The sequence below is a fragment of the Girardinichthys multiradiatus genome, chromosome 15, assembly GCF_021462225.1.
Source record: "Girardinichthys multiradiatus isolate DD_20200921_A chromosome 15, DD_fGirMul_XY1, whole genome shotgun sequence".
Lineage (NCBI taxonomy): Eukaryota > Metazoa > Chordata > Actinopteri > Cyprinodontiformes > Goodeidae > Girardinichthys > Girardinichthys multiradiatus.
This window is the reverse complement of record NC_061808.1, coordinates 22,607,364-22,633,709: the sequence shown is the minus strand read 5'-3', so window position 1 is coordinate 22,633,709 and position 26,346 is coordinate 22,607,364. Positions and strand designations below refer to the sequence as shown.

At 40.6% G+C, this 26,346-nt stretch overlaps 2 protein-coding genes across 4 annotated transcripts in view; both read left to right on the top strand.

Moving 5' to 3' along the window:
- Positions 1–7,297, top strand: part of itpkb (inositol-trisphosphate 3-kinase B) — a 37,299-nt gene extending 30,002 nt beyond the window's left edge. For both annotated transcript variants that reach the window (XM_047388245.1, XM_047388244.1), the window contains exons 10-12: positions 940–1,041; positions 2,839–2,910; positions 3,551–7,297. In XM_047388245.1, the coding sequence (XP_047244201.1) occupies positions 940–1,041; positions 2,839–2,910; positions 3,551–3,760 (384 nt within the window). In that variant the 3' untranslated portion in view covers positions 3,761–7,297. The remainder of the gene's footprint in view (positions 1–939; positions 1,042–2,838; positions 2,911–3,550) is intronic.
- Positions 7,298–9,427: 2,130 nt separating this feature from the next.
- The window catches only part of coq8aa (coenzyme Q8A, genome duplicate a), a 35,293-nt gene continuing 18,374 nt past the window's right edge, over positions 9,428–26,346 (top strand). For both annotated transcript variants that reach the window (XR_007041867.1, XM_047388652.1), the window contains exons 1-7: positions 9,428–9,878; positions 16,096–16,196; positions 17,661–17,743; positions 17,852–18,096; positions 18,176–18,359; positions 18,473–18,539; positions 25,555–25,629. Coding sequence is in view for 1 of the 2 variants with exons in the window: in XM_047388652.1 (XP_047244608.1) it covers positions 16,103–16,196; positions 17,661–17,743; positions 17,852–18,096; positions 18,176–18,359; positions 18,473–18,539; positions 25,555–25,629 (748 nt within the window). In the remaining variant the exon portion in view is untranslated. The remainder of the gene's footprint in view (positions 9,879–16,095; positions 16,197–17,660; positions 17,744–17,851; positions 18,097–18,175; positions 18,360–18,472; positions 18,540–25,554; positions 25,630–26,346) is intronic.

Sequence of the window (26,346 nt, the reverse complement as noted above, 5' to 3'; positions counted from 1 at the left end):
TCCTGCTTTCCTAAGCCTTGACTCTAAAAAAGTATTTTCCCCTTTGCTTTTTTTGTCAAACGGGTTTTCTGAATTTAATATTAGATAACCTGAGTAAATATGAAAAGCAGCTTTAAAATGAGTTGCTTTAATTAATGAAAAAAAGAACAAACCAACTTTGTTCTATGTGTAAAAATGAAGCAGAACAAGAAATCCCTTGGACTTGTCTGACAACATGAAGTAGTTAAAAGATATCAAAATGCCTGGCCCGGTCTGTAGAAATACGAGAACAGCCATTGCTAAGACTTTGCGACTCCAGCGAACCACAGTGAGAGCCATTATCCACGACTGCAGAAAACGTGGACATTCCCAAGAGCAGCCGGCCTGCCCAAATTATTTTAGCATGGACGTCTCATCCAAGAGGTCATAACTGAACGTAGAACATCTAAAGCACGGCAGGCATCGCAAAGGTCTGTCTTACATTTCCCAAAAACATCTTGATGGTCCCTAAGATTCTCTAGACCAACTGCACAAAAGTGAAACCTTTTGCAATGTTTGAATTTAGTTACATCTGGGGTAAAACTTATACAGCATTCCAGAAAAAGAATGTGATAGTGGTGGTCGTGTGATGTCTGGAGCTACTGTCCTGCTTTGCCCAGATTGATGAAACCATGAATTCCAACAGTTTGTGAATCGATACTCATTCGTACTTGGAGGTTATTACTTTTTTGACTCAGAGCCAGGTTGGTTTGCATAGCTTTTTTTTCCCCTCAATAAATAAAATCATTTGATATATGCATTTTGTTTTAACTGAGGTTACCTTTATCTGACATAAAAATTTGTTTGATGATCTTAAACATTTAAGTGTGACAAGAAAGCAAATCTGTAAGGGGGCAAACCTTCGAAGACAGTCCCAAATAAAGCCATTTTATTGAAATGTCCTCTGTTTTTTCTCTGTAGAAAGAAGATGGAACTGTGAACAGAGATTTCAAGAAGACAAAGACAAGGGAGCAAGTGGTTGCAGCCTTCAATGACTTTGTGAAAGGAGATAAGGAGATACTGGTGAGTGATTTTATAAAATAGTCAGTGAGTCAATGAGCTGTCCGTGTATATGCCATCTCGCCTGGAATGATTTACACGATTATGTTAGTGTGCAGCATATTGTCTTCTGAAGTTTAAGATTTGTACAGATGAAACAGAAATATACTCACTGTGCACCTTTATAATAGTAATAGTAAACCGTCTGAGAATAAGGAATTCAGTTTTTCAGGCTTTTTATAGAGTGTGTTTTACGTTTGTGTCAGAGCAGCAGATAGACTTGATCTTTTTAACAACCTCATCAGGATTACTGTTACAGAGAGCCACATCATTTCAGAGGACATCGAAATGACATTTACGTGTTTTAGTTTCATTTCCTAACTGAAACAGTGAACTACCGTTACTTGCAATAGTATTCATATTCCATGAAGTTGTTCGTGTTACTACCACACCATTTCAATATATTTATGAATGTATTATGTGCCGACACAAAGTAACGCACAATTAAGAAGTTGTAGGAAAACGGTACCTTTCACCTTGAGTTGAAGCTAATGATGATTTCAGTAATTGAGTATTTTCTTAAAGTATTGGAAAAACAATTAGCACATTGTGCAGAATTGATGACGTGTAGAAATATATGACAGAGAAAATGAAAGTTAACAAAACGTTTGATTCTTTTTTTTTTTATACAGAAATCCACATTTTATTGCTTAAAATACTATAACACAGCATCTCTTACATGTTGCATTCTGGATTTTTAAGGACATTTTTAACACCAAAAAGCAGAATGTTATCCAGATAAAACAGAAGCCTTAAGTGCCACGTTACAGTCTTCCTGTTTATCTAGTGCAAAAACAGAAGAAATAAAAAAATTTATTACACGTTACCTTTCAAAAAGGTAAACAGCAGCGGATGTTTCCCGCTCAGGTGTTGCAGCATGGAGGACGTGATACTATGGGATGATAGTTTAGTTTTCCAGTGCAAGTAATGCGCTATGTTTTCTTTTCTGTTCATTTTAAAGCGATCTCACACTTCTGACATTTTCAGTCGTTGAATTTAAATAGCTGAGGTACTTGAATCATTCGAGGAATCATTCTGCCCTAATTTCATCTCTGATTTCTTTACAAATACAAATCTGAAAATGTGTAGTGCATATATGTCTGGCCCCACTTACTTTGATACCCCTAAATAAATAGTATCAATTGCAACCATTTGCCCTAATTGCAAAATGAAAATAATGTAGCACAGCTGCAATTTTTTTTAGACATGATTGTTCACCTAAAGGTATAGTCAAGGAGAGCAATCAGAGAAGTAGGCCAGAGGCCCATGGTAACTGGAGGAGCTGCAGAGCTCCACAGCTCCGGTGAGAGAATCTATTGACAGTAAAGCTTTTAGTTCTTCCCTTCACAAATCTGGGCTTTATGGAAGAGTGGCAAGAAGAAAGTCATAAGAAGTCCCATTTGCAGATTGCCAACAGCCATATAGGGGACACAGCAAAAATGTGGCAGAAGGTTGCTCTGCTCAGATGAGAATGCAATTAAGCTTTCTGGCCTACAAGCAAAATGCTTGTGTGGTGAAAACACTGCACATCATGCTGAATACACCATATTTACATGGAAACAAGGTGGTGGCAATATAATGCTGTGGGGAAGCTTTCCTTCAGCGGGGACTGGAAAGCTGGTCAAAGTTGAATTAATTATGGATGGAGCTAAAAACAAGGCAAATCTGGATCCCGGAACCAGATCTCTTGTGAATTTGTAATGTTTGGGAACAATGGGAACTAATCTAATTTTGTTCTTTATTTGTAAATTTTGCTTACAGAACAAATATCTAACAAGGTTAAAGGAAATCCGAGCCACTTTGGAGATCTCTCCATTCTTCAAATCTCATGAGGTAAAGACATACATTTTAACATTGCTGGTTTGTAAACTTGCAAAACAAATAAATAAATCACACAAAATCCTTGCTCACATTTAAACAAAACATGACCAATATGTTCTATGTTTGTATGCATGTAATATTTTTAATCATTTCAGAGAAATACATCAAAAGGTTTGCTAGATGTGATGTTATTTTTTGCTTTGTTTTTTCCCCCAATTTTTACCGAAAGTCTTTATGCAAGCTGGGTTATTTCCATGAGAACTGTTGGGAGTGCAGCAAAAGCAGACTGTCTATTGAATCTGAGCATTAGTTGCAGCCCTAGTTACCTGTTTATTCACTCACTGTTGTAAGTTAATGTACAGTAAACATACCAGATCACTAGGACACAGCATGTCTCATCATGGAAATTAGTCTCTGACTGGCTGACCACATGTGCGTGCACACATTTTCACACTTTGGCAAACACACACACATACATAGACAAACAGACATTTGGTTCGAAGTTGATGTCGCAAAACGAGAACTGAGACAATGTTTTGAAAAGAAACAAACAGGCGTGTACAGTTAAAGTAAATAGCAGAGGGAACCCTGTTCTGTTCTGGCGTTTGTGTCCAGTTCTCTCGGATCATCAGGCTGTTGTGTGTCTTCGCAGGTAATTGGCAGCTCCCTCTTATTTGTTCACGACAGCAGGAAACGAGCCAAAGTGTGGATGATTGACTTTGGGAAGACCACGCCCCTCACTGACGGGGAGGAACTAACCCATCGAGCTTCGTGGGTAGAAGGGAACAGAGAGGATGGCTACCTGTTTGGACTCGACAGTTTGGTGGACATCTTTTCCTGCATGGTGAACTCTGAGATTTGAAGGCTGAAAGCTTAGTTTTTGAACCAAGTAAACTTTTGGACTCACCACCATTAACGCCTCCATTCATACTTCATTCCTCTGGGGAACCCTTAGGAACATTGACACTTGAACTCACGAAGCAAACCACATCGTCCAGCCCCTCTTAGTTCCTCACAAGTGGAACTAGTAACAGCAGCAATGCCTCACTTCCTCATAATTGTGTTAAAACAGGGTTCTTTATGCTGTTTATTTTATAAAAAGGAGGGAAAAAGGTCTATCTTATATAACCTCATTTTGACAGCATATCATTTTACTAAAGAAATCCCCTGATTGAAAAGCAAACGATATGGATCCTAAAGCAAACTGAGTCCTGTTGACGTATGTTACCATTATAAATAAATCCTCTACAAAGGCCTGAACCAATAAAATGTTACCTAATATTTGATTGCCTTAATGAGAGGCTCCACATTATATTATATTATATTATATTAAATACCAATTTTATCTAACAGACCAACAAAAAGTAGCACATAATGGTGACATGAAAGGAAAGTGATACATGGCTCTTAACATTATATTACAATCATTTTATAATTGAAATTTTTTGTGTCCATATGTAATTCAGTTACCCTAAATCAGTGCTTTGTAGAATCACCTCTTCACTGTTTTTGTCTCTGCACTTACTGAATGTTTTGCCCGTTCTTCTTTTAAAAATAGCTTAAGCTCAGCCAGATTGGATGGAGGCGTCAGTGAACAGCAAGTTTCAATCCTAACCAAAGATTCTGAATTGGATTTGGGTCTGAACTTTGACTGGACCATTCTAATATGCCTTGATCCCATTTGAGCTATGGCTATGTAGCCTGTAACAGGCTATCTTCTAGAAATACCCTGTATTTAGCTCCATCCATCTCCCCATCAACCAGCTTACCTGTCCCTGCTGAAAAAAGGCAACCCCACAGCATGTTGCTGCAACCACTATGTTTATGGTTTGTTAAGTTGTTTATTTTTTTTATTCAGCCATAAATCATTTATATGTTGGCCAAAGTTTTCAACTTTAAGCTCATATGATCAGAGCACCTTCTTCCACATATTTGCTTTGCCTCCCACGTGGAAGGATTTCTGCAGCCTTTCTTTCAACAGTGGCTTTCGTCTTCTAAAGGGAGGCTGAATCCAAGCAAATGCTGGGATTTTTAGACTTTTATTTGAAAAAGCATGTATCATTTTTCTTCCAGGTCGTATTTATGCACTTCTTTGTGTTGGTGTTTCACATAAAATCTCGAGAAAATAAGAAATACAGATTAAGATGGATACTGTTGCATGACACTGTATATGCGTTGGATCAGTGGTTTGTTATATTTTGGTCTTCTATTGATATGTTTTTTAGACATTTTTAAAATGTTCAACTTTGTGATTCTACTCCTCTGCAAGCACTTTGGCTAAATATCTTAACACACTAGCAACTGCTGTCCTTTTTTATTTAGAAGATATTAAACCAGACCAAGTGCTAGGCCTTTTGGATCCCATATTAGAGCTCAAAAATGGCAATCTTTAACATTTCAATCCTGTTTATTATTTTTAACCTCTAAATCAGGTGTTCACTTTGCACTCAACACATGGTAAAATTGTTTGATTTCATTTTCAAAACTGTAACCATATTCATGTTCCCAGAACATGTAAAACTGCTCTCACCACGAGCAATAATTATAAGCTACAATACAAAGTGTTTCACTTTCTAGAGTTCTTTTAATGGTGAAAGTAGATTCTGCTCACTCACACACACATCTAGGTGCATCTAAGGTGTCTTCGCATGTGCCAGCTCCTGTTTAGCAGGTTAAATATTTGTGCTGTGAAACTGCAGCAACATGTCATGTTTTGTTTTCATAAGGAGTAACTTGAGATGGCAGTTTTTTCAGGAAGTGTTGCTCCAACGTGTTGATCTTGGTCTCCAGTTTGTTTCGGGACTTCTCATATTGCAAGGCAATATACAGATGATGGATTGCAGACACTTGGACCAACATAAACAGTTCTATTGAATGCTGATAAAATCATAAAAAAAAGACATAAACAAACAGTTTTTAAGTAGATGCTAGACAGTGGTTTCAGAGTTATTATTTTTGTTGTTACACATAGGGTATAAATGATCATCTTAAAGCTTCAGATGCTGAAATTGGGTTTCTTGTTTCCAGATTCTTTATATTCAGAATAAAAAGGTATATTTTTAAAGACCTCTGGGTTTTGCGAGACTGAAAACATTCATTGGGGTATACGCTCAAGCACTATTGAGCCACATCATTCATCAATACAAACATAAAAAATTAATTCAAATAGAAATGCTAAAGATTGCCAATTTAAACAGCTTTTAGCCACAAAATTTAAGTCAGTTTTATCTCATTTTATTTTCTTCCTGTCCTGTTCATTTTCAACCGCATCAGTTTCAAAGGGGGACTCTTTTTACATTTTCAGAGGAAGACTGTTTTTTTTTTTTTTTTGGTTCAAACATAAATTTAAAACATATAAATAAAGTAAAATTAATCCAACAGTTGTACATTTAGGCAGAGACAGAGTTAAGTTAGAGCACGATGTTTGATTCACAGACATGTGAAAGCTACTCACCGTGAGGAGGAGCAGCGGAAGATAACACAAGGCATTTCCCAGCACTTATCGATATGTTATGAATTGTTACATAGACTCGGCATACGATGTGCTTTTGTTCTCAAACACTTAACGCCTTTCCTTTTGTTGCTCCAGGTAGCTCATGCAGTGTACAGTAAGATTTATTTAGTTCTGTGTACTTTTGTTTGGTTTCTACTGTAACATAGTTGTTAAATCCTGTGGAACACTTACAGCCATGAACAATCCTATTTAAGCTATACAGTGCCTTGACATTACAAAGCCAAGTCAGAAAGCTAAGAAATGTTTTTGTTTTCTAGTTATAAATATGGGTTTCTTTGCTTAGTGTAACATGGGTGCATGTTTATTATCCTTTTAAATGTTTATGACTTTGTAATTTGTTCTGATTTTATTTAAACAACATATTTTCTTGTTATTCTGTGGAGGCTCTAGGATACTGAGTTGTGGTATATCTGGTTTTGTTTTCAAACATATGTTACATTTTAAGAGGTAGTCACAGAATAGGGAAACTGGGGATATTGCAAAAGAAAAGGCGCATAATATGTATTTAAAGCCATATATATATATATATAAGACATTGGGGAAGCTGCCATTGATTTTAAAGTGATTTGGTAGGTGGGGCAAAAGTAACACATTATTTACAGGCTGGTCTTTATTAAATAAATAAGGAAATACTGCAACTTAATGTCGTGCCTTCTTAATGAAATAGATAAACATGATGGGAAGACAGTTGTGTCTTTTAACTATTAAGCATAGGCATAAAATTTGGTAACTAATCATTTCAGGCCAACAGTCATAGATTTGGCCTGTTTTTCTTCGTGTGCACTTACAGATGTTTACTGTAGGTCTTAAAGGTTTGTAGTGTTGCTGGTTTGTGTATTTATTTTTTTTGGACTGGTTCTTTAAAAATACAATTGTGGTGAAACACTTGTGTCTGTGTAATGTTTGCATATCTATCTATCTATCTATCTATCTATCTATCTATCTATCTATCTATCTATCTATCTATCTATCTATCTATCTATCTATCTATCTATCTATCTATCTATCTATCTATCTATCTATCTATCTATCTATCTGTCTATCTATCTATATCTATCTATCTTGTGCATTTAACTTCCTCTGGATCTGTAACCCTCTCCGTCGCTGCCCACACTAATTGCTGTGTTTGCATGAGGCTTATTTGCCATTCAAATCACACCTGTCCACAACAGCAGCGACATCCGGAGCTGCAGGGAAAGAGAAGACGTGATTCACAAGTCCTTCTGGGCACAGAAACTGTACACATTTGCCTCTTTTTGTGAGGGGACAGACTAAAGCTCAATCCTTAAGTGCTTTTTGCAAAAGTACGAAACTTAAATGTTTCGATTTGTTTTTCTCTCATATTGATTGTGCTTTTGTTTTGCCTCTGTAATGCAATCCACATAGGTTTTAGAGCTGGAGTACTGTCTTCTGGAATTTGTAGTAACTGATGATTTCACCTCAAAACATTAATTTGATTTATAACATAGTTTGTCTTAAGTCTGCATTTGAGCTTTTTTGTTTAAGTTATTTCTCATAAAAATGCATGGCTACGTTTTGTACTGGCTACACAGGTAAACATAGAAGACATGCTAAATTAGGAGGATGCAGAAATGTATTTTTACCTGGACAAAGGTTTCAAGTCAATGTTTATGTAGCATAACCAACACTGCAGGTTAGTGGCGCCCTCTGCTGTCAAAACTGACGCTGACACGAGTCCGACTCCATTATGGCGAATTTACAGAAACCACAAAATAATGCCTGGCCTTGAGAAAAGGCACTTCTGGTTATTTAAAAATAAATAAGTCAACATACGTTGCTCTTAAACTCTTAAAAAGCCCTAAATTTTGAAATAATTATGCATTTTAGACAAGCAATTTAGCTAAAAATGATTTTTTTTCTGATGTACCAAAGCGGGACTATTTGCGTGTCAATTTGTTTTATCTTGTTAGTTAATCAAGAATTTGTATAATTTATAGACGTAAGAAATCACAAAAATGCTTAAATCTCAGCTTCCGTTAAATTTATTTGTATTTCATTTCTTTGATTTTATATTACACTTTTGTATGGATTTTGTTTCTAATTCTCCAAAATAAATCTGAACAACCTGGTTATTCACAGATATTACAACATTCCCTAACAAAAGATAATTAGTAGATTATAGAAAATGACTTTAGAGCGTAGGTTGTCAAAGCAGGTGGGACCAGATAAGCCCGCTTTCCTAGTTTCCACTCAGTCCAAGGAAACGGTGAACAAATAAATAACATCTGATAACAGATGGTAATTTGATTATTTTTGGTATGAACAATATTAATCATATTTTACCAACTGACCCAACCGGAGATCAAAACCAATGGAAAATAGGGTGCGATACAAAGTCTTCAGAACAAAAAGGCTACAATTTAATTATTACGCGTGAGATATGAGCGTTTTGTTATCACACTTAATTGTACAATTCGTTAAAATACTTACCAACAAAGAAACATAAACTGGTACGAAATGGAAGTAGAAAGGGACGAAACTGGGGCTTTGACTCGAGGTTTAAGAAGTTCCAAAGAAATTGCCATTTCTTATACGCTTTAATAATTCTCCACCTAAAATGCTTTAAAATTGTAGATGCACATAGGTGCGCCAGGGCATGTAACACGTGCATTTTTTTACTTTCTATCTTTCAAAGATGTGATTTGACGGACGCGTAAAAGGCAGAAGTTGCACAGCTCAGCCAAGTTAAGCAGAGAAACATAAAAACAAGTCCACGTCACCGCGCTGTCGTCTTTCGCCAGCAGATGGCAGCAGAGAGCTAGTTGGTCAGAGATGTTAAGTATACGGTATTTTTGCTGGTTTTAGGTTGCTATCTACTATCGCAGCTGTTGGATATATGCACCTTTTGAGTGTACATTTTTATGCCTGTAAAATGTATGCACCTAACAGCTAAATGACCTGTAGCCAGATCTGATCTGACTTGATCTGAACAACATATAACTCCCCCGACTGTAAACAAACTACGAAGAGCCAATAAGGAAGAGTGGGCGGGGCGTAGGAGAGGAAAAACACAACTAGAGCCCTGCATAAACGAGGTTAAACCATGTTGATGCATATCTCTCCTTCCCTTCTGCATAATAAAGGGGAAGCTAATGACTCCAGGAATAAGAACTGAGGGAACATGAAGGTAAATTGTTGAGGTGAAAGATTACATGATAAAGGTTGCGTCAACAAGCGGCTCTGGCTGCTGCGTGAAGTTGAGAAACAGGGTATGACCTCGTGTTGACAGACAGGCTGGACTAAACGCTACCTGGAGGTGTAGCAGCAGCAGCAGAAGAAGAAGGAGAATCCTTCCTTTCGAACTGTTTCAACCAAAGAAAGAACACCCCCTCCATATCTTTGCTGTGCAACTCAAAAAGGGGGTGTTTACGTAGTCGCTCGCCACTCTTGACCTCTGATAGACTTGAAAGAAGCCAGCAGCAGAGGCTCTGCAGGACAGCGGCTGGTAAGTTCCTCAAATCCAACGATAGCTTTCCATGCCTCACCGTATGAAAGCAAAACAATACATTAACAATCCAGTTTGTGCTATAACAGTCGCATTTACCGCAGCTTTAGCCTCATAACTAGTTAGGATACAAATGCTTGGTCAGCGTGCTGACGTACCTGGCATATGGCGGCCTATACTAATAGCTAAACTTACCGAGCTGCTCACAAACAAACTTTGCCCAGGCTGTGAAATACCGCAAACCGCACAGCTATGGGTGCGTTAACGCGCTAATAATGCTAGCTTAAACATGGAGAACACTTGCTTTAGCGCTCGTGACTTTTCGTTAAGTCTCGTGGCTGCACGGTCTCGAGGAGGCCGTTAATCACGGATTTTAAAAAGAGGCCACTGTTTGTGAGCACATTGAATAATATGTAGTGGCTTCACCCCCAAAAAGTGAAGTGAAACTGCTGTAATACCACTTAAATTAAGGATTAACTGAAAGTAGTGTTTCTGAGAGGATGTTATGACACAACATCGCATAGATAGATTCTACCAGTATAGGGAACATTGTAACAGAGTTGTTGTTTATTTATTAGTCATATTTTATAATAGGTACATTAAGCAACCACCATCGTTTTATTGGTTTTTCTGAATTTTCCCAAGCTTTTAGCTAGGCTGATGTTACTTCAATATAATTTATTATTTATTCATTTATTTTACTTTCTTGATTTAATGTGTGATCATGTTTGTGTGCATGTGTGCTTTTTAATCTATGTATTTGTTTTAATTTTTTTATATGGCGTACATGTTTTTCATTATTCGTCATTCATATTTTCTTCTAACTTACACTGAGTGTGTGATTGCAGTATGAAATATGCTCTATAAATAAAATTGACAGGAATAGTGTATTAGCCAAACCAGTGGCGGCTGTTGATATAGGTGATATGACTCACCACCCAGGGCACCATGCTGTCAGAGGGGTATTTAACTTGTTTTTTAAAGAAATATTCTTTTAAAGCTCTATGGACTGCATTTGATCACCTCAATGATTCTGAAATTAGGTTCTTTAAAATCCTGTTTAAGATTTATAAAAGCCTTTTCTGCAGTTTGTGAAAAAAGCGGCATTTTAAATACGTTTTTTGCATCCGGGCCACACCATGTATAGAAAGGTCAAACTGGGACCAATGTATTCTAAATAGGTTTGGTTTCTGAAACCCATCTGTGAGAACAATATGTTTTCTCCAAAATATAACCCAATATATTCCGAAATTAAGTATGTCACTTTAGGTTGATGTTTGTCTTGCCTCTAAAATCAATGTATGGCCTTTCTGAGTGTATGACTGATATCCTTCCAAAACATGTTAAGGGAACAATAAACCTCATGCTTCAGATGAGTTTTATTTATGTTTATTTTCCCACTGCTAAAAGTATGGTAATATTTGTCATGTTTAGAAGCTCAATTTTTCTCTGTAGAATGCTAACAAGCTGGTAAGACATTAACAAATCAAAATAATCCAAATATGACTGTTTATTACTGTAGTTGTCTCAATTTGTAGTAGCCATAGAAGATAATATAGATCCACTACAGATCCTATGTCTGATATAGATCTTGGTGACCAGGGACATTGCAAAGCTCATGGAGAGTGCTGAGAAACAAAGGAAGAGAAAAGTAAAGAAAATTTTCTTTAATCCCAACAGATTTCCTCATAGCAATATTCAACATAATTTAGCATTTTTAAAAGATTTTTGGCAACTAGTGGCCTTTACTAGCTGTACAGGAAGTGAGAGATGGGGAAGACATGCAGTGTAATTTCACGGGACCAGGAATTGAACCAGGGATGGTTCCATCGAGGACTGTAGCCTCAGCATATGGTGCGCCTGCTCTACTACTCAGCCACATGAAGCCCCATCATTTTGCAGTTTATTGTCTTCCTGATATTGTGCAGGCCTTGTTTGAATCCAACAGAAAATCAGTTGCAAAAGTATCCCCACTCATGCTTTAAAGCATAGGGGATTTTCATTAAACTTAAGAACAGTGTAAAAATGATGCAAAATACGTGACGCTGATTTATGTTTTCTTAGTTGGGAGTTCCTAGTTTTGATATTTTTATTGGACATTTTTCCCAGATTATTTTTTTTTCGGTATGTGTCCTACCGTTCACTGATTGAAGCCTATCAAAGGAGAACTGCCTCTTTCTGTTCGGTACCTGGCTGATTGATAGCTGCATTTCTAACAAGAACATATTGTTATTAAATTATGGAGACAATAACCACCAATTATCATCCTTCTATGACAAAATTCGAGTTGCTCGTTTATTAAAACGGAGCCCAGACTAAATCCAGCTTCGTCATCTTTCTGGGAACGTGGTCTAATCCAAGTTTCCCCAATAAGAAGTTGTGATGCCACTGCTGTGGCGTTTCACCACTTCACAGCAGCGGGAATCATTTCCCACTTTTGGCTCCGGCTCATCGGTCAAGGGCGGTGATGTTTTACTGTCAGGGATCCATGAGGTGTAGTTAACGACATTCAGACAGTGACTCAAACTGCAGGGCTATTTTCACATCATCCTGTGCAGCAGACAGCAGCTGAGGGTTAAGAATAGAGCTTTGCCTGAAACAATCTATTATCCACAGCTGGTCTCGGGGTTTACATTTAAAATCTGTTTATAAGGTGTTTAGATTAATCGCTTTAAGTTCATTAAGTTGTTTGCTTTTTGTCTTGTGAAGTCTGAGTGAATGATTACCTATATATTTGTCGGGAACAAACACAATTATTGGTTTATTATTAACATGAGTGTATTAGACATGGGGCTGCACGAGACCCTCACATAAGGATAATCTTGAGTAAAAATAGCATGGTTTCATGGTGTCTTGGTATTTACAATACATATAAAACATGATCTAATTGCTTTTATTTAAAACAAAAAGCAACAATTATTACTATTGCTGCTGTAATAATATGGCATATAGTTTATTAAAGTTGTGATAATGTAAATATTGAATAAACACAGGCTACATTTAGTGGTAGTTTTCAAGCCCTTTTTTTTGCAGCATAATAAACCTTTTAATAAACCTTTTAGCTTTGTTGGGCTCTTTATAGAATTACATTGATTATAGAACACGCTGACACCAACTAGTTAATTAGTCAGGCTCTCTGTTCATGTAGCCACTCTACAGTCGGCTGCTTAGCCGATACAGTTCATAGGTTTCCAAAGGTTGTACCTTAATATTGATGACGGGTGACGCTACCCATAATTATTTTGTTGTGTTCTTTTTTTTTTTTTGGAAAGATAATAGGACCGTGAAATCAATTTATTAAATCTGCTGGGATGAAGTTATTTGATCAGGGGAGCCCCCTAAAACATTCAGTCCCAGATCTCTTTAAGGCTATATTTTTATTATCCTGTCATTCTTCATAAGCATGGGGGAAGCATGAGAGCCTTTTTTCAACCAGCTGACTGAACGTGCACTGCAGCAGAGGTGGTGGAGGGGCAGTGCTGCCTTACATTAAAAGGACTCTAAACAGTATGATTAAAAATATTACTGTTTTTTTAACCATAATGTTTTTGGAAACTTCAGTATGCGTGGATACTGGTAACTAGCCCATGAATGCAATATACTATTATGAAGAGATAACAGAGAAAATAGCACAGTGATCAGTTTTCTCTGTCCTCATGGAGCGTAAAGGAACAGAGCAGTGTCCCTCCCCTACCTGCTGCTGCTCACTGCCAGTCAGTTGACTAGAAGAACACGTTGCTGTTAGTTGCAAAGGATACACAGAACAGGCTTGGAGCAGGAAGATGACCTAATTACTGACTCCTTCAGTGTATGTATAGCACTCCATGCGTGCTTAAACTTTTGAGGCACCCAGCAGAAGCAAATTTTTCTTTGGACTCAGTCCCAACTGTGTTGTGTCAAAGCACATAGTCACACCATCAATAGATCACCTGTGTCAAAACAGCAGCAGAATATTGCAGCCGACAGAAATGCAGATAATTCCACTATTTAGAAAAGACTCAAATATATGTACACTGCTCAAAAAATTAAAGGCAACACTTAAACAACACAATATAACTCTAAGTAAATCAAACTTCTGTGAAATCAAACTGTCCACTTAGGAAGCAACACTGATTGACAATTAATTTCACATGATGTTGTTCAAATGGAATAGACAACAGGGGGAAATCTTTGGCGATTAGCAAGAAACACTCAATAAAGGAGTGGTTCTGTAGGTGGGGACCACAGCCCACTTCTCAGTACCTATGCTTTCTGGCTGATGTTTTGGTCACTTTTGAATGTTGGTGGTGCTTTCACTCTCGTGGTAGCATGAGACTCTACAACCCACACAAGTGGCTCAGGTAGTGCAGCTCATCCAGGATGGCACATCAATGCGAGCTGTGGCAAGAAAGTTTGCTGTGTCTGTCAGCGTAGTGTCCAGAGCCTGGAGGCGCTACTAGGAGACAGACCAGTACACCAGGAGACGTGGAGGAGGCCGTAGGAGGGCAACAACCCAGCAGCAGGACCGCTACCTCCACCTTTGTGGAGGAGGAACAGGAGGAGCACTGGCAGAGCCCTGCAGAATGACCTCCAGCAGGCCACAAATGTGCATGTGTCTGCACAAACGGTTAGAAACCGACTCCATGAGGATGGTATGAGGGCCCGACGTCCACAAATGGGGGTTGTGCTCACAGTCCAACACCGTGCAGGACGCTTGGCATTTGCCAGAGAACACCAGGACTGGCAAATTCACCACTGGCGCCCTGTGCTCTTCACAGATGAAAGCAGGTTCACACTGAGCACATGTGACAGATGTGACAGAGTCTGGAGACACCGTGGAGAGCGATCTGCTGCCTGCAACATCCTTCAGCATGACCGGTTTGGCAGTGGGTCAGTAATGGTGTGGGGTGGCATTTCTTTGGAGGGCCACACAGCCCTCCATGTGCTCGCCAGAGGTAGCCTGTTTGCCATTAGGTACCGAGATGAGATCCTCAGACCCCTTGTGAGACCATATGCTGGTGCGGTTGGCCCTGGGTTCCTCTTAATGCAGGACAATGTTAGACCTCATGTGGCTGGAGTGTGTCAGCAGTTCCTGCAAAATGAAGACATTGAAGCTATGGACTGGCCCGCCCGTTCCCCAGACCTGAATCTGATTGAGCACATCTGGGACATCATGTCTCGCTCCATCCACCAACGTCACGTTGCACCACAGACTGTCCAGGAGTTGGTGGATGCTTTAGTCCAGGTCTGGGATGAGATCCCTCAGGAGACCATCCACCATCTCATCAGGAGCATGCCCAGGCGTTGTAGGGAGGTCATACAGGCACGTGGAGGCCACACACAATACTGAGCCTCATTTTGACTTGTTTTAAGGACATTACATCAAAGTTGGATCAGCCTGTAGTGTGTTTTTCCACTTTAATTTTGTGTGTGACTCCAAATCCAGGCCTCCATTGGTCAATACATTTGATTTCCATTGATGATTTTTGTGTGATTTTGTTGTCAGTACATTTAACTTTGTACAGAACAAAGTATTCAATGAGAATATTTCATTCATTCAGATCTAGGATGTGTTATTTGAGTGTTCCCTTTATTTTTTTGAGCAGTGTATATATATTTGTCATTGACCTGAATTAACCCCAATTTATTTCACTTAGTGGTAGGTCTTTAAGATGAGGTTTAATAGAAAGCAGCCTCACAAACTTGTCAGTTGTATAAAAAAACCTGAGAGGAGTACAGTGCGGTGGCAGACCTTGAACATAAACCAAACACGTGCACCTACAGTGACTCGAGTCCTGAAATAGCTGCAGCGTTTGTTTTGCACTCCTCCCCTTTCGTTTCCAGTGACATTTTCAGATCCAGTCTTGGACTGCATATTCACAGCTTGCCTGTGCAGGGTTCGCCTTTCCCCCTTCGTGTGTGGGTGTGTGTGTGTGTGTGTGTGTGCGTCCCAACAGCAGTGGAGGTCATCAGTATTTTTAGGCAACAATTTAAAGTCAGAACAGCTGTGTATGTTTGTGTGTTTGTTGGCAGGACTATGCGTGTTGACGACAAGTTTTATTCCTTTCCATTTGCTTTCTTGTCCATCTTTAGGTCTTTGTCCTTGTATCCCTGTGGACAAGCTGTTCTCACACTGTTACATCTCTAAATGTGTGTTTTATATTAATGTATTATGAAATAATTTCTGTATCTGTACAGCTAATGTGACATTGATATCTGTTCTTTTTTCTGCGTCCAGCGCCATCATGGCAGGTGATATGATGTTGCTTATGCGTGGCTTGGCTAAGTTGAGCCAGGCTGTGATCGAGACCCAGAGCAACGCTTTGCGCAGTGGGACCGGTATGTACACTGTGCAACGGATCTGTACCTAGTTTCTACATTTTCTTTTTATTTGGTAGTTATTTAGTAATTTCTACAAACAACTAGGGAACATATGGGGATCTGGAACCATATATAACCACATAACAATGTGGTGACGTTAGCAGCTAGCTAGCTGACTGCAGAAACTCCAACAAACCATTTCTGTTCGATTAACTAATTTTGATGCTGCAGCCTATTTTTAAGTCTAAGTTTTTAAAGTTCCTACAGTTTTGAGGTAATTTCTGGTGCCGTGGGAAAAGTATTCATGCTCATTGAAGTTTTCAACAATTCTTTTTTAATACCACAAACTTGAGAAGTGGGCAGAAAAGGATACATGTTTTTCACATGTTCTAACAATTAAAAGTGTGCAGTTCGTATCTGTTCAGTCGTCCACAGTCAATACATTGTAGAGCCACTATTTGCTGCAGTCATTTCTGCAAAAGGATTCCCGACCAAGTATTGAGTGCATAACTGTACATGATTATTTGAAGGTTGACGTTTTTTGTATTAAAAACACTTTTCTTTTATTGGTCGGATGAAATATGCTAATTTTGTGAGATAGGAATTTTGGGTTTTTATGAGCTGTATGCCAAAATCATCCGTATTAAGACAATAAAAGACCTGAAATATTTCAGTTAGTGTGCAATGAATCTAAAATATATGAATGTTAAATTTTCATCATGACATTATGGAAAATAATGAACTTTATCACAATATGCTAATATTTTGAGAAGGACCTGTACTTTTAACGAGGAGTTCTTCAAAATCTTCTGTTGTCTTCACTGATACGTCTTTAAACTGAGGATAATTGCATTCAGTTTGGTAAATGTTGAGGTAGTACCAGTTCACAGCAAATGTCATCTCAGAGAACTTTGCAGACCCGATTCATATCCAGATTCCTTCCTTTACAATCCATTTTAAAACAGACAGATTTAAATCCAACAGAGTTAATGGCAGCACTAATTGGAAATGTGTAAACGAGGGGAAAGCTGCATGCCCTAAAACAGCACAAGCTTATAACAGCATGTCTATGTGGACATTTTAGGATAATGAAGGCCGTTTTAACCCAAAGCTTTATAAAGACAATTATGTAGTTTGAAAATATATGTAATTCATGTTTTTTTGGCTGTTCAAAAGATCTCTTTAGTGTTGCATCAGTAATGAGTGGAAATCTGTCTGTGGTTCTATACATACGAATATGACTTGGCAAATTTATAAAAAATGCATTGTGTCAGCTCAGCTTTCACTTCATCTGTGCTTGAACTGGTGGACAGTTGTTCCAATGCCAATATATTTTTTCTTGCCTTTTTACATCTGGACCTAAGGCAAGTCGACAAACAGCCCATTTGAGAGAATTTGTTTGGCTTATGGCAAAATAAGCAAGTAACTTAGGATAAATATACACCATTAAACCCCTGATAAATTTTGTGTTTCCTTAATCAGGAGTTGCAGGTGTTGGCGCTGCTGTCCAGAGTGCCCAGGCAGCGGCAGAGCAAGGCCTGTCTGTAGCCATGATGAAAATACAGGCAAGTCTCTGTTTTTATTATTAACAATATGTTGATCTTTGACAGAGCAGCTTCCTAATGGTTGATTTGCACCCAGTGTGACCCGAGTACATCTGCCTTTGTTTCCAGGAGCTGTCCGGTGAGCAGCGAAGCATCTCTGAGTCAGAGTTTGATTTTCCTCAGGATGAGACGTCGTTCACAGTATCAGAGGTCAGGGAAGAACACGCGGACTTTACAGCTGATCACGCAGGGACTGGTACTGATGCTACAGCAGGGACTAACAACATTCGTAGGAAACAGTCGATGTTTGAGGGATACAAAGATCCAAGTAACCAGTTTAGTGGTCACACCAGATCATACCACCATGATGCTAGGTATGTTCTGTCTCAGTCAGCAGTTTATTTTTTAATGCAATTTCTGTCAGATAACTGCACTGTGTGCTGTATGTTACAGACATTTCCCTGGACATCGGCTGTATAACCACAGCCAGGTGTTGCGAGAGGTCGGCTATCAACAGCCAGTCAGTCAGTACAGGAGCTACCATCAAGACCAGTCCTCAGTGGGGGGATTGACAGCTGAGGACATAGAAAAAACCAGCCAGAGCAAAGGGGCTGACTCAAAGCCACACAAACAGATGGTAACTCCGGTTCCCATAGCAACTGTTGGCACTCATACTCATGTAAACATTAGTTTTACTCTTACAGGCAGACATTTTGATGTGAATGTGTCATCTCATCGTGTCTTCCGCAGTTGAGTGAAAGAGCCAGAGAGAGGAAGGTGCCTGTGACCCGGCTTGGCAGATTAGCTAACTTTGGAGGTACGGCGATATGACTTACTGTGTCTGAATCTGTGGGTGATTCGTTAGCTGCTAGTCTGACTACATCTGCAGTCATGGGCGTCCTCCTGCAAGTGTACACGTTCATCAGCAGCAGATTGTAACCATGATAATAAGTGACATTGATTGCTGTACATCTACCTATATGAGTCCTTTCCTGGTTCAGAGTTCCAACTGATTTGCATCCATCCTGCTATTTTATTTCTGCTGCTGACAACCATAACTCATGGATCATGTTTATAAAATCAACAATCATCCATGGACTGGTTTGAGGCTCTCTCAGTATCATAACTGAGTAAATCCCTGGTCCACCTGGTATTTAGGCAAATGTTTAAAATAAAAATGCATATCACAATCTAATTGCTTTTATTTTTAATTGCAACAATTATGCCTCATAAAACAATATAATCTAACGCAAACTGTAGTTTCAGAATGGCATTAGTATAAGAAGAGTGATACTTTTTTTAGTTGCCACACCATGGCTGTCCATGTTTGAATATTCACAAATATTAAATATTGTCTATCTTGTAAGCCAAAGAAAAGTGTGGAAGCCTTTTTTTCAGCCAGCTAAATGGCAGTATGCAGCACCAGGTAGGGGGTAGAGGGTCCAGTGTTACTCAGTGTTCCTATGCAAGCTGGAAAAGTATGGAATTAGATTTTTGATTCTTTTTCTCCTGTCTTCCTTTGCCATACCTTCTCTTTCCATTCATCCTTCCTCCCTTGTGCCCTTTAATGTCTTTTTGTCCTTGTATCCTTCCTTTTTTACTTGTGCCCTACCTACGTCTCTTCCTTCTCTTCCTTTTTGGTCATGGCTAAGACCAATAAGATGGTCCATCTTTGTCTTGAACAGGTTGTGTAAATGTTAGTTACACTTTATCTGGGTCTAATCACTGTTGAGACAAATAGAGAGAAACTCAGACATAATACAGCCAATTAGGTTAATTTAAGATGCTGTATGACAGTGTGTCATGAACTTCAAACTGGAACTTTGAAAGCAAGCATACAGCGTACAAAAGTAAACCTGGAACGATCTGGGATAAATCGGAGCAGATTGCCAACACAAACACGTGAGTCTAGAGTTTAGCCGGAGCTCGTTTTCAAAGCAGCAGGATTTACAGGGGCTACAGTGAGATGCAGCAGGTAGTTCTGGGATGATTTAACACGTTGACAGTGGTGACATTTAGAAGGTGTTGAAAAGTGTGGGGTGGGGGGTGGTGGTGGTGGAGTAATGTGACCTCTGCCCGTCCTTCGCTCTCCTGTGACTTTCGGTAATAAACGTCAACAAGTTCATTATCTTTCTCTCAGCGATGTGTGCAAAATGTACATATTTTAGTGTGGGAGGAGAAAAAAAACTGCATGAAGGTTTATAGTCATGAATCGATTGGCTTGTTTCCCTGGCTACAGCCTAGCTCTGCTGTTGCCATGATTCTCACTGCTTTTCGAAGATTGCGCTCAGGGTCATGAGGACTTTTTCATGTTAGAGTAACATTTTACAGTAGGAGAATGAAGTGAGAGGAGGTCCAAAAGAGCCAAATAAAAATGTCCTAATTAATCAATGTATGTATTTATTACTTGAAATTGAAAGCAAATGCATTGCTAATGGACCGGTGCAAAGAGGATTGGGTGGCGGACGAAGGTGGAGACCTCAGCGGCCCGATCCCCGGATGCTTACGCTGGCTCTAAGGACGTGGAATGTCACCTCGCTGGGGGGGAAGGAGCCTGAGCTTGTGCGGGAGGTCGAGAGATATCGACTAGAAATAGTCGGGCTCGCCTCCACGCACAGCGTGGGCTCTGGATCCCATCTCCTTGAGAGGGGTTGGACTCTGTTCTACTCTGGAATGGCCCACGGGGAGTCGGCGGGCTGGTGTGGGTTTGCTTGTTGCCCCCCAGCTCAGCCGTCTCGTGTTGGGGTTTACCCCAGTGGATGAGAGGGTCGTATCCCTGCGCATCGGGTTGGGGAGAGGTCTGAGACTATCATTTCAGCCTACGGGCCGAGTGGCAGTGCAGAGTACCCGGCCTTCTTGGCGTCCCTGTCGGGGGTGCTGGATAGTGCCCCTCCCGGGGACTCCATTATTCTGCTGGGGGACTTCAACGCCCACGTGGGGAACGACAGTGACACCTGGAGAGGCTTGATCGGGAGGAATGGCCTCCCCGATCTGAATCCGAGTGGTGTTTTGTTATTGGACTTCTGTGCTAGTCACGGATTGTCCATAACGAACACCATGTTCAAACATAAGGGTGTCCATCAATGGACTTGGCACCAGGACACCCTAGGCAGGAGGTCGATGATCGACTTTGTTGTCGTATCATCAGACCTTCGGCCGCATGTTTTGGACACTCGGGTGAAGAGAGGGGCTGAGCTGTCCACTGATCACCACCTGGTGGTGAGTTGGATCCGCTGGAGGAGCAGAAAGCCGGACAGACTTGGCAGGCCCAACGCATAGTGAGGGTCTGCTGGGAACGCCTGGCAGAGCCCTCGGCCAGGGATGTATTCAACTCCTCAATCCTGCCATCACGCATTCCGTGGTGGAAACAGAGGCTGGGGACTCGGGGTTGGACTCTTTCATCACCCAGGCTGAAGTCACCGAGGTGGTTAAAAAGCTCCGCGGTGGCAAGGCTTCGGGGGTGGATGAGATCCGCCCCGAGTACTTCAAGTCTCTGGCTGTTGTAGGGCTGTCATGGTTGACACGTCTCTTCAACATTGCGTGGCGGTCGGGGACAGTGCCTCTGGACTGGCAGACTGGGGTGGTGGTCCCCCTTCATAAGAAGGAGGACCGGAGGGTGTGTTCCAACTACAGGGGGATCACACTCCTCAGCCTCCCTGGTAAGGCCTACGCCAGGGTATTGGAGAGGAGAGTCCGACCGATAGTCGAACCTCGGCTTCAGGAGGAGCAGTGTGGTTTTCGTCCCGGCCGTGGAACACTGGACCAGCTCTATACCCTCTACAGGGTACTCGAGGGTTCATGGGAGTTTGCCCAACCGGTTCACATGTGTTTTGTGGACCTGGAGAAGGCATTCGACTGTGTCCCTCGTGATGCCCTGTGGGGGGTGCTCCAGGAGTATGGAATTGGGGGCCCTTTACTAGGGGCCATCCGGTCCCTGTACGAGCGGAGCAGGAGTTTGGTCTGCATTGCCGGCACTAAGTCGGACCTGTTCCCAAAGCATGTTGGACTCCGGCAGGGCTGCCCTTTGTCACCGGTCCTGTTCATAACTTTTATGGACAGGATTTCTAGACGCAGCCAAGGGCCGGAGGGGGTCGGGTTTGGGGACCAATAGATTTCGTCTCTTCTTTTTGCAGATGACGTGGTCCTGCTGGCCCTCTCTAGCCAAGACCTACAGCATGCGCTGTGGCGGTTCGCAACCGAGTGTGAAGCGGCTGGGATGAGGATCAGCTCCTCCAAGTCCGAGGCCATGGTACTCGACCGGAAAAGGGTGGCTTGTCCTCTTCAGGTTGGAGGGGAGTTCCTGCCTCAAGTGGAGGAGTTTAAGTATCTCGGGGTCTTGTTCACAAGTGAGGGAAGAATGGAGCGGGAGATCGACAGACGGATCGGTGCGGCTGCCACAGTAATGGGGGCACTGTGCCGGTCCATTGTGGTGAAGAGAGAGCTGAGCCGAAAAGCAAAGCTCTCAATTTACCGGTCGGTCTACATTCCTACCCTCACCTATGGCCATGAACTTTGGGTCATGACCGAAAGAACGAGATCCCGGATACAAGCGGCTGAAATGAGCTTCCACCGTAGGGTGGCCGGGCATTCTCTTAGAGATAGGGTGAGGAGCTCGGCCATCCGGGAGGGGCTCGGAGTAGAGCCGCTGCTCCTCCACATCGAGAGGAGCCAGTTGAGGTGGCTCGGGCATCTATACCTGATGCCTCCTGGACGCCTTCCTCGGGAGGTGTTCCAGGCACGTCCCACCGGGAGGAGGCCCAGGGAACGGCCCAGGACACGCTGGAGGGACTATGTCTCTCGACTGGCCTGGGAACGCCTTGGGCTCCCCCTGGAGGAACTGGAGGAGGTGTCTGGAGAGAGGGACGTCTCCAGACATCTCCAGACTCTGTTGAGTCTGCTGCCCCCGCGACCCGGTCCCAGATAAACGGAAGACGACGAGTACGAGTGCATTGCTAATTTATAAAATATATAAATAATTAAATATGATACCGATAAAGACATTTATTTTATGTGGAGAAAAAAATCTGATTTCAGCTCTAGTCAACATAGCTGGTTTTAAAAAGACTTGCTGTAGAGGTTAGCCCATTAGCTTTTGCGGTCTATTAATTTGGGGGTTCCTACACATACTGAAAAAGTCTGGAAATGTGTGAAATTTGCTTTTCATCATTTCCCAGGTGTCAGTAAGAATGGAAAGTGTTGAGATTCTAGACTTCAATCTTTTTATAAAGTATGAATACATACATGTTTTATATCCAGTAATGTTTTAATGCCATCATCTGTCTAAGGTTACATCACAAATTGAGTTTAAATAGACAGTATTTTGGTTTTCGAGTTACTGACCGATAGCCAAAAGCTAAGTGCACACCTAGGAATTAAAAGAAGGCAAATTTCACAGCTTTTTTGTGTTCTTGACAACTGGACTTCTAGGTTTTAAACAAGGTCTGGTCCAGAGGCTGCAATCAAAACATTGAAATTGCTAAATTTAAAATTTAGCAAAAAAAGAATTTTTGTAGCCGAATAAAGCTTGATCTAGAAATCTGAATCTGGAAGAGTATTGAATTTTGAATGAAAGATGTCTAGGAATGAAGTTTAATGAGCCAGTGTGAGAGCTTATAGGCCAGGCGTCAAAATGTTTACTAATTTTCCTTCTGTTGCTTTCAAGCTCAAGACGTTTATAAGCATTTCCAGGTACGAAATAAAGACGTTCACCTTTGTACTGCCGAGCTGAGGCATCTGTGCACAACTCAATTGGCGCCCAAGACAAAAGTTGTGAGACGAGTCTCCAGATAAATTTTGAGTTCATAAGTGAAGATGTATATAGTTATATGGCCATTGAGAAGGAAATTGGGAGGTGTGTTGTCTGGGTGCAGTGGCTTGGAGACCTAACAAGCTGGTACCCTACCAATGGCTTTAAGAGCTCTGTGTGAAGCCCAGTCTGTCTTTGATCCATCAGAGCGACTAAAACTGATTGGAAAAAAAATTCTGGCAAGATTCAGGTAAATTTGGTCATTTCTGCTCCATTTCTGCCCAACATTAGTACCATGATGAGCACAGGCATCTTTTAGCGTGTTATTCCCAACAATTGTCACCCAATTAACCTGCTTTTTTTTTTTCAACAAGCCTAGCAGTGGTTGTACAACTATCACCATTTTCCCATAATCAGTCTCATGTTTTACTCATGAGGGTTAAAATACACTACACTGAAGTGATGGATAGAAACAGTGGAAATGGTTATGTCCAACCTATTTGTTGCTGCAGTTTTGGCTCAGACACAGAGGAAAAAACTACTCTGATCTGAAGCTATTTAGCATCAGCAAGACATGCAGGGAAATAATTTGGAATAAAACCCACCGTAAAAGAACACATATTCTTCCCTGGTGAACTTTATGCTCATGAGCAGCTGCTGGCCCCTCCTGGCCTGGCTGTTTACTCCCTGCTTGGTTAATTGTAGCTGTGAGATGAGCTTTAACTGTGTCCATGTTCCTCAGCCTCATTCTTCCCCCTAATTTCAGGTTTGCGATTGTTTCATAATCCTGGGCAAAAAGTGTTTATCCAGCCTTGTGGGTGAGAGGAAATTATTCCTTACCTGTGTTTACTCCAATGAGCTCACCTACTTTTCTTGCATAGATAATCTGTGTAGCTAAAGTGCTTACTTTATTTTTATGGCGACATATTTCAGTTAAGCTGTTTTTTTTTTTGTTTTTTTTACAAGAGCATGGAAGTGCTTTCTGTATTTAGTCAGCCTTAATTAAAGGGCTCCTTTTTGTTTCAGAAAATTGTGGAAAGGATGATTGTGGGTTATTAATTTTTTTGCTCTTAAATATGATGATATATGCTGTTTTAAAAAAATTTATAAAGTACTTCAGCAAAGGAGCCATAGTATAAATCAAATAAATGTTGAAATAATTGTATTTGCTTTGAATCTATGAACTTAAATTTCATTGAATTAATTTAAAATGTATTATTTCAATTATTATTATTTATAGCCCTATTTACATAATTATAAAATCTAGAAAATCTAATTGTGGCATGTATAAATAATTGATTCATAGATTGTTGCACTCAGTGGTGCACATACACAGAACAGTGTTTTGGTAAACACATTGCTGCTCTGTTGGATCAAATGATGGACAGGCGCTTGTGCTCGCATTGGAAAAGTACCTGTCAGTCATGGAGGAGGACGCTCTGACATCAGAGAGATATATTCATACACACGTCTAATTGCACAATCGAACTCTGTCTTTTGTTTTAGTTCTGCACACCTAACAGCATTAAAAAATATTAGTATTATGTTGGATTCATATATATTCTGTACAATGTAACATATGGTAGCGCTCTGTGATTACTGCTGAGGATGTCCTCAGTCAGGCTGTAGATAAGACAGTAAAGACACAGGGTGTCCTTCATCCATACAGCGATACATCTCAGATTTGTTGCTTCACGCAAGCCACTGACTAACGGATTATGTAATGCGAGGTTATGTGGGGTGAAAGCTAGGCATGGAGGGACTTGTTCACCAACAATCCCCTGCTTTGTGTTTTCATTATCGACAGATATGTTCGACAAGGGAAACGGCTTAATTTATATTGCTCTATTGCATGGCAGCGCTTTCATTTACTAAAGCGTTAAACTGTATTTTTGTTCACACAGAGAAACATTGGCTGTTTATATTCAGCCATGACTGAAAGGCTGTTTTTGATCACTGCATCGGTGTATTTTTGAGTAATACTGCTACTTTGAGTGTTTGTATGTATGAGAATGCATTGATGTGTTTTTTTTGTATCATGCAGTGGTTCACTGGAGTCCCTCTGTCTCTCATTGTTTCTGCACAGGCCTAGCTGTGGGTTTAGGTATTGGAGCCCTTGCAGAAGTGGCCAAGAAGAGCATCAGAATGAATGAAACTGCAGGTAAAACAAACCCATCGAAGTAAAATTATTATTTTGGTATGAATGTGAATGTTTTATGCTTGAAAACTTTAAATGTATCTATTTTTAGACTGTATTTTTTGCCCCTGTCTGTTTTCCTATTGATTAGAGCCACTCTAGAGGAAAACTTCTTGTCTTCTCTCATGCACGTTGTCACATGTTGCCCACATTTTAAAAACCACCTCCCTGATCAGCTCGCCTCTTAAGCAAGCATTCTTCTTTACTCCATTGACCTACTAATCCTAAGCTGAAACAGATCTCCCAGGCGTAAATCTCAGGCATCTGTGTATCTGTTGGTGGGTATTTTTGTCTTTATTTGAGTTCTAATCCGAGCAAGAACGCTGCGAACACACTTGAGCGAAGGATTGGTAAATCTCTGTTAAAGCCTCTGGAGGTGGCTACCTGATGGCCTACTGACATAAATACACCAGACACACCCCCTCAGCACATTTTGTAAAAGAGCTTGTTCTGTTCTGCACCTGGACAAGGTGGAGAAGTGCTTCTATGTGTCCATCATTTTTATTTACTTTTATTACTAGATCCTACAGTCATGAGGAAGCGAGAAAGCGACTCGTTTTAGAGGTGTGATGCAATGTTTGGTTGGGTTGAGACACTTTTGTAACCGAGGACATTCTTTGTTTACTTTGCAAGGCAGCTGGATTTTCAGAGAAATATGAGAGAATCCAGCGTGTCGGCCTC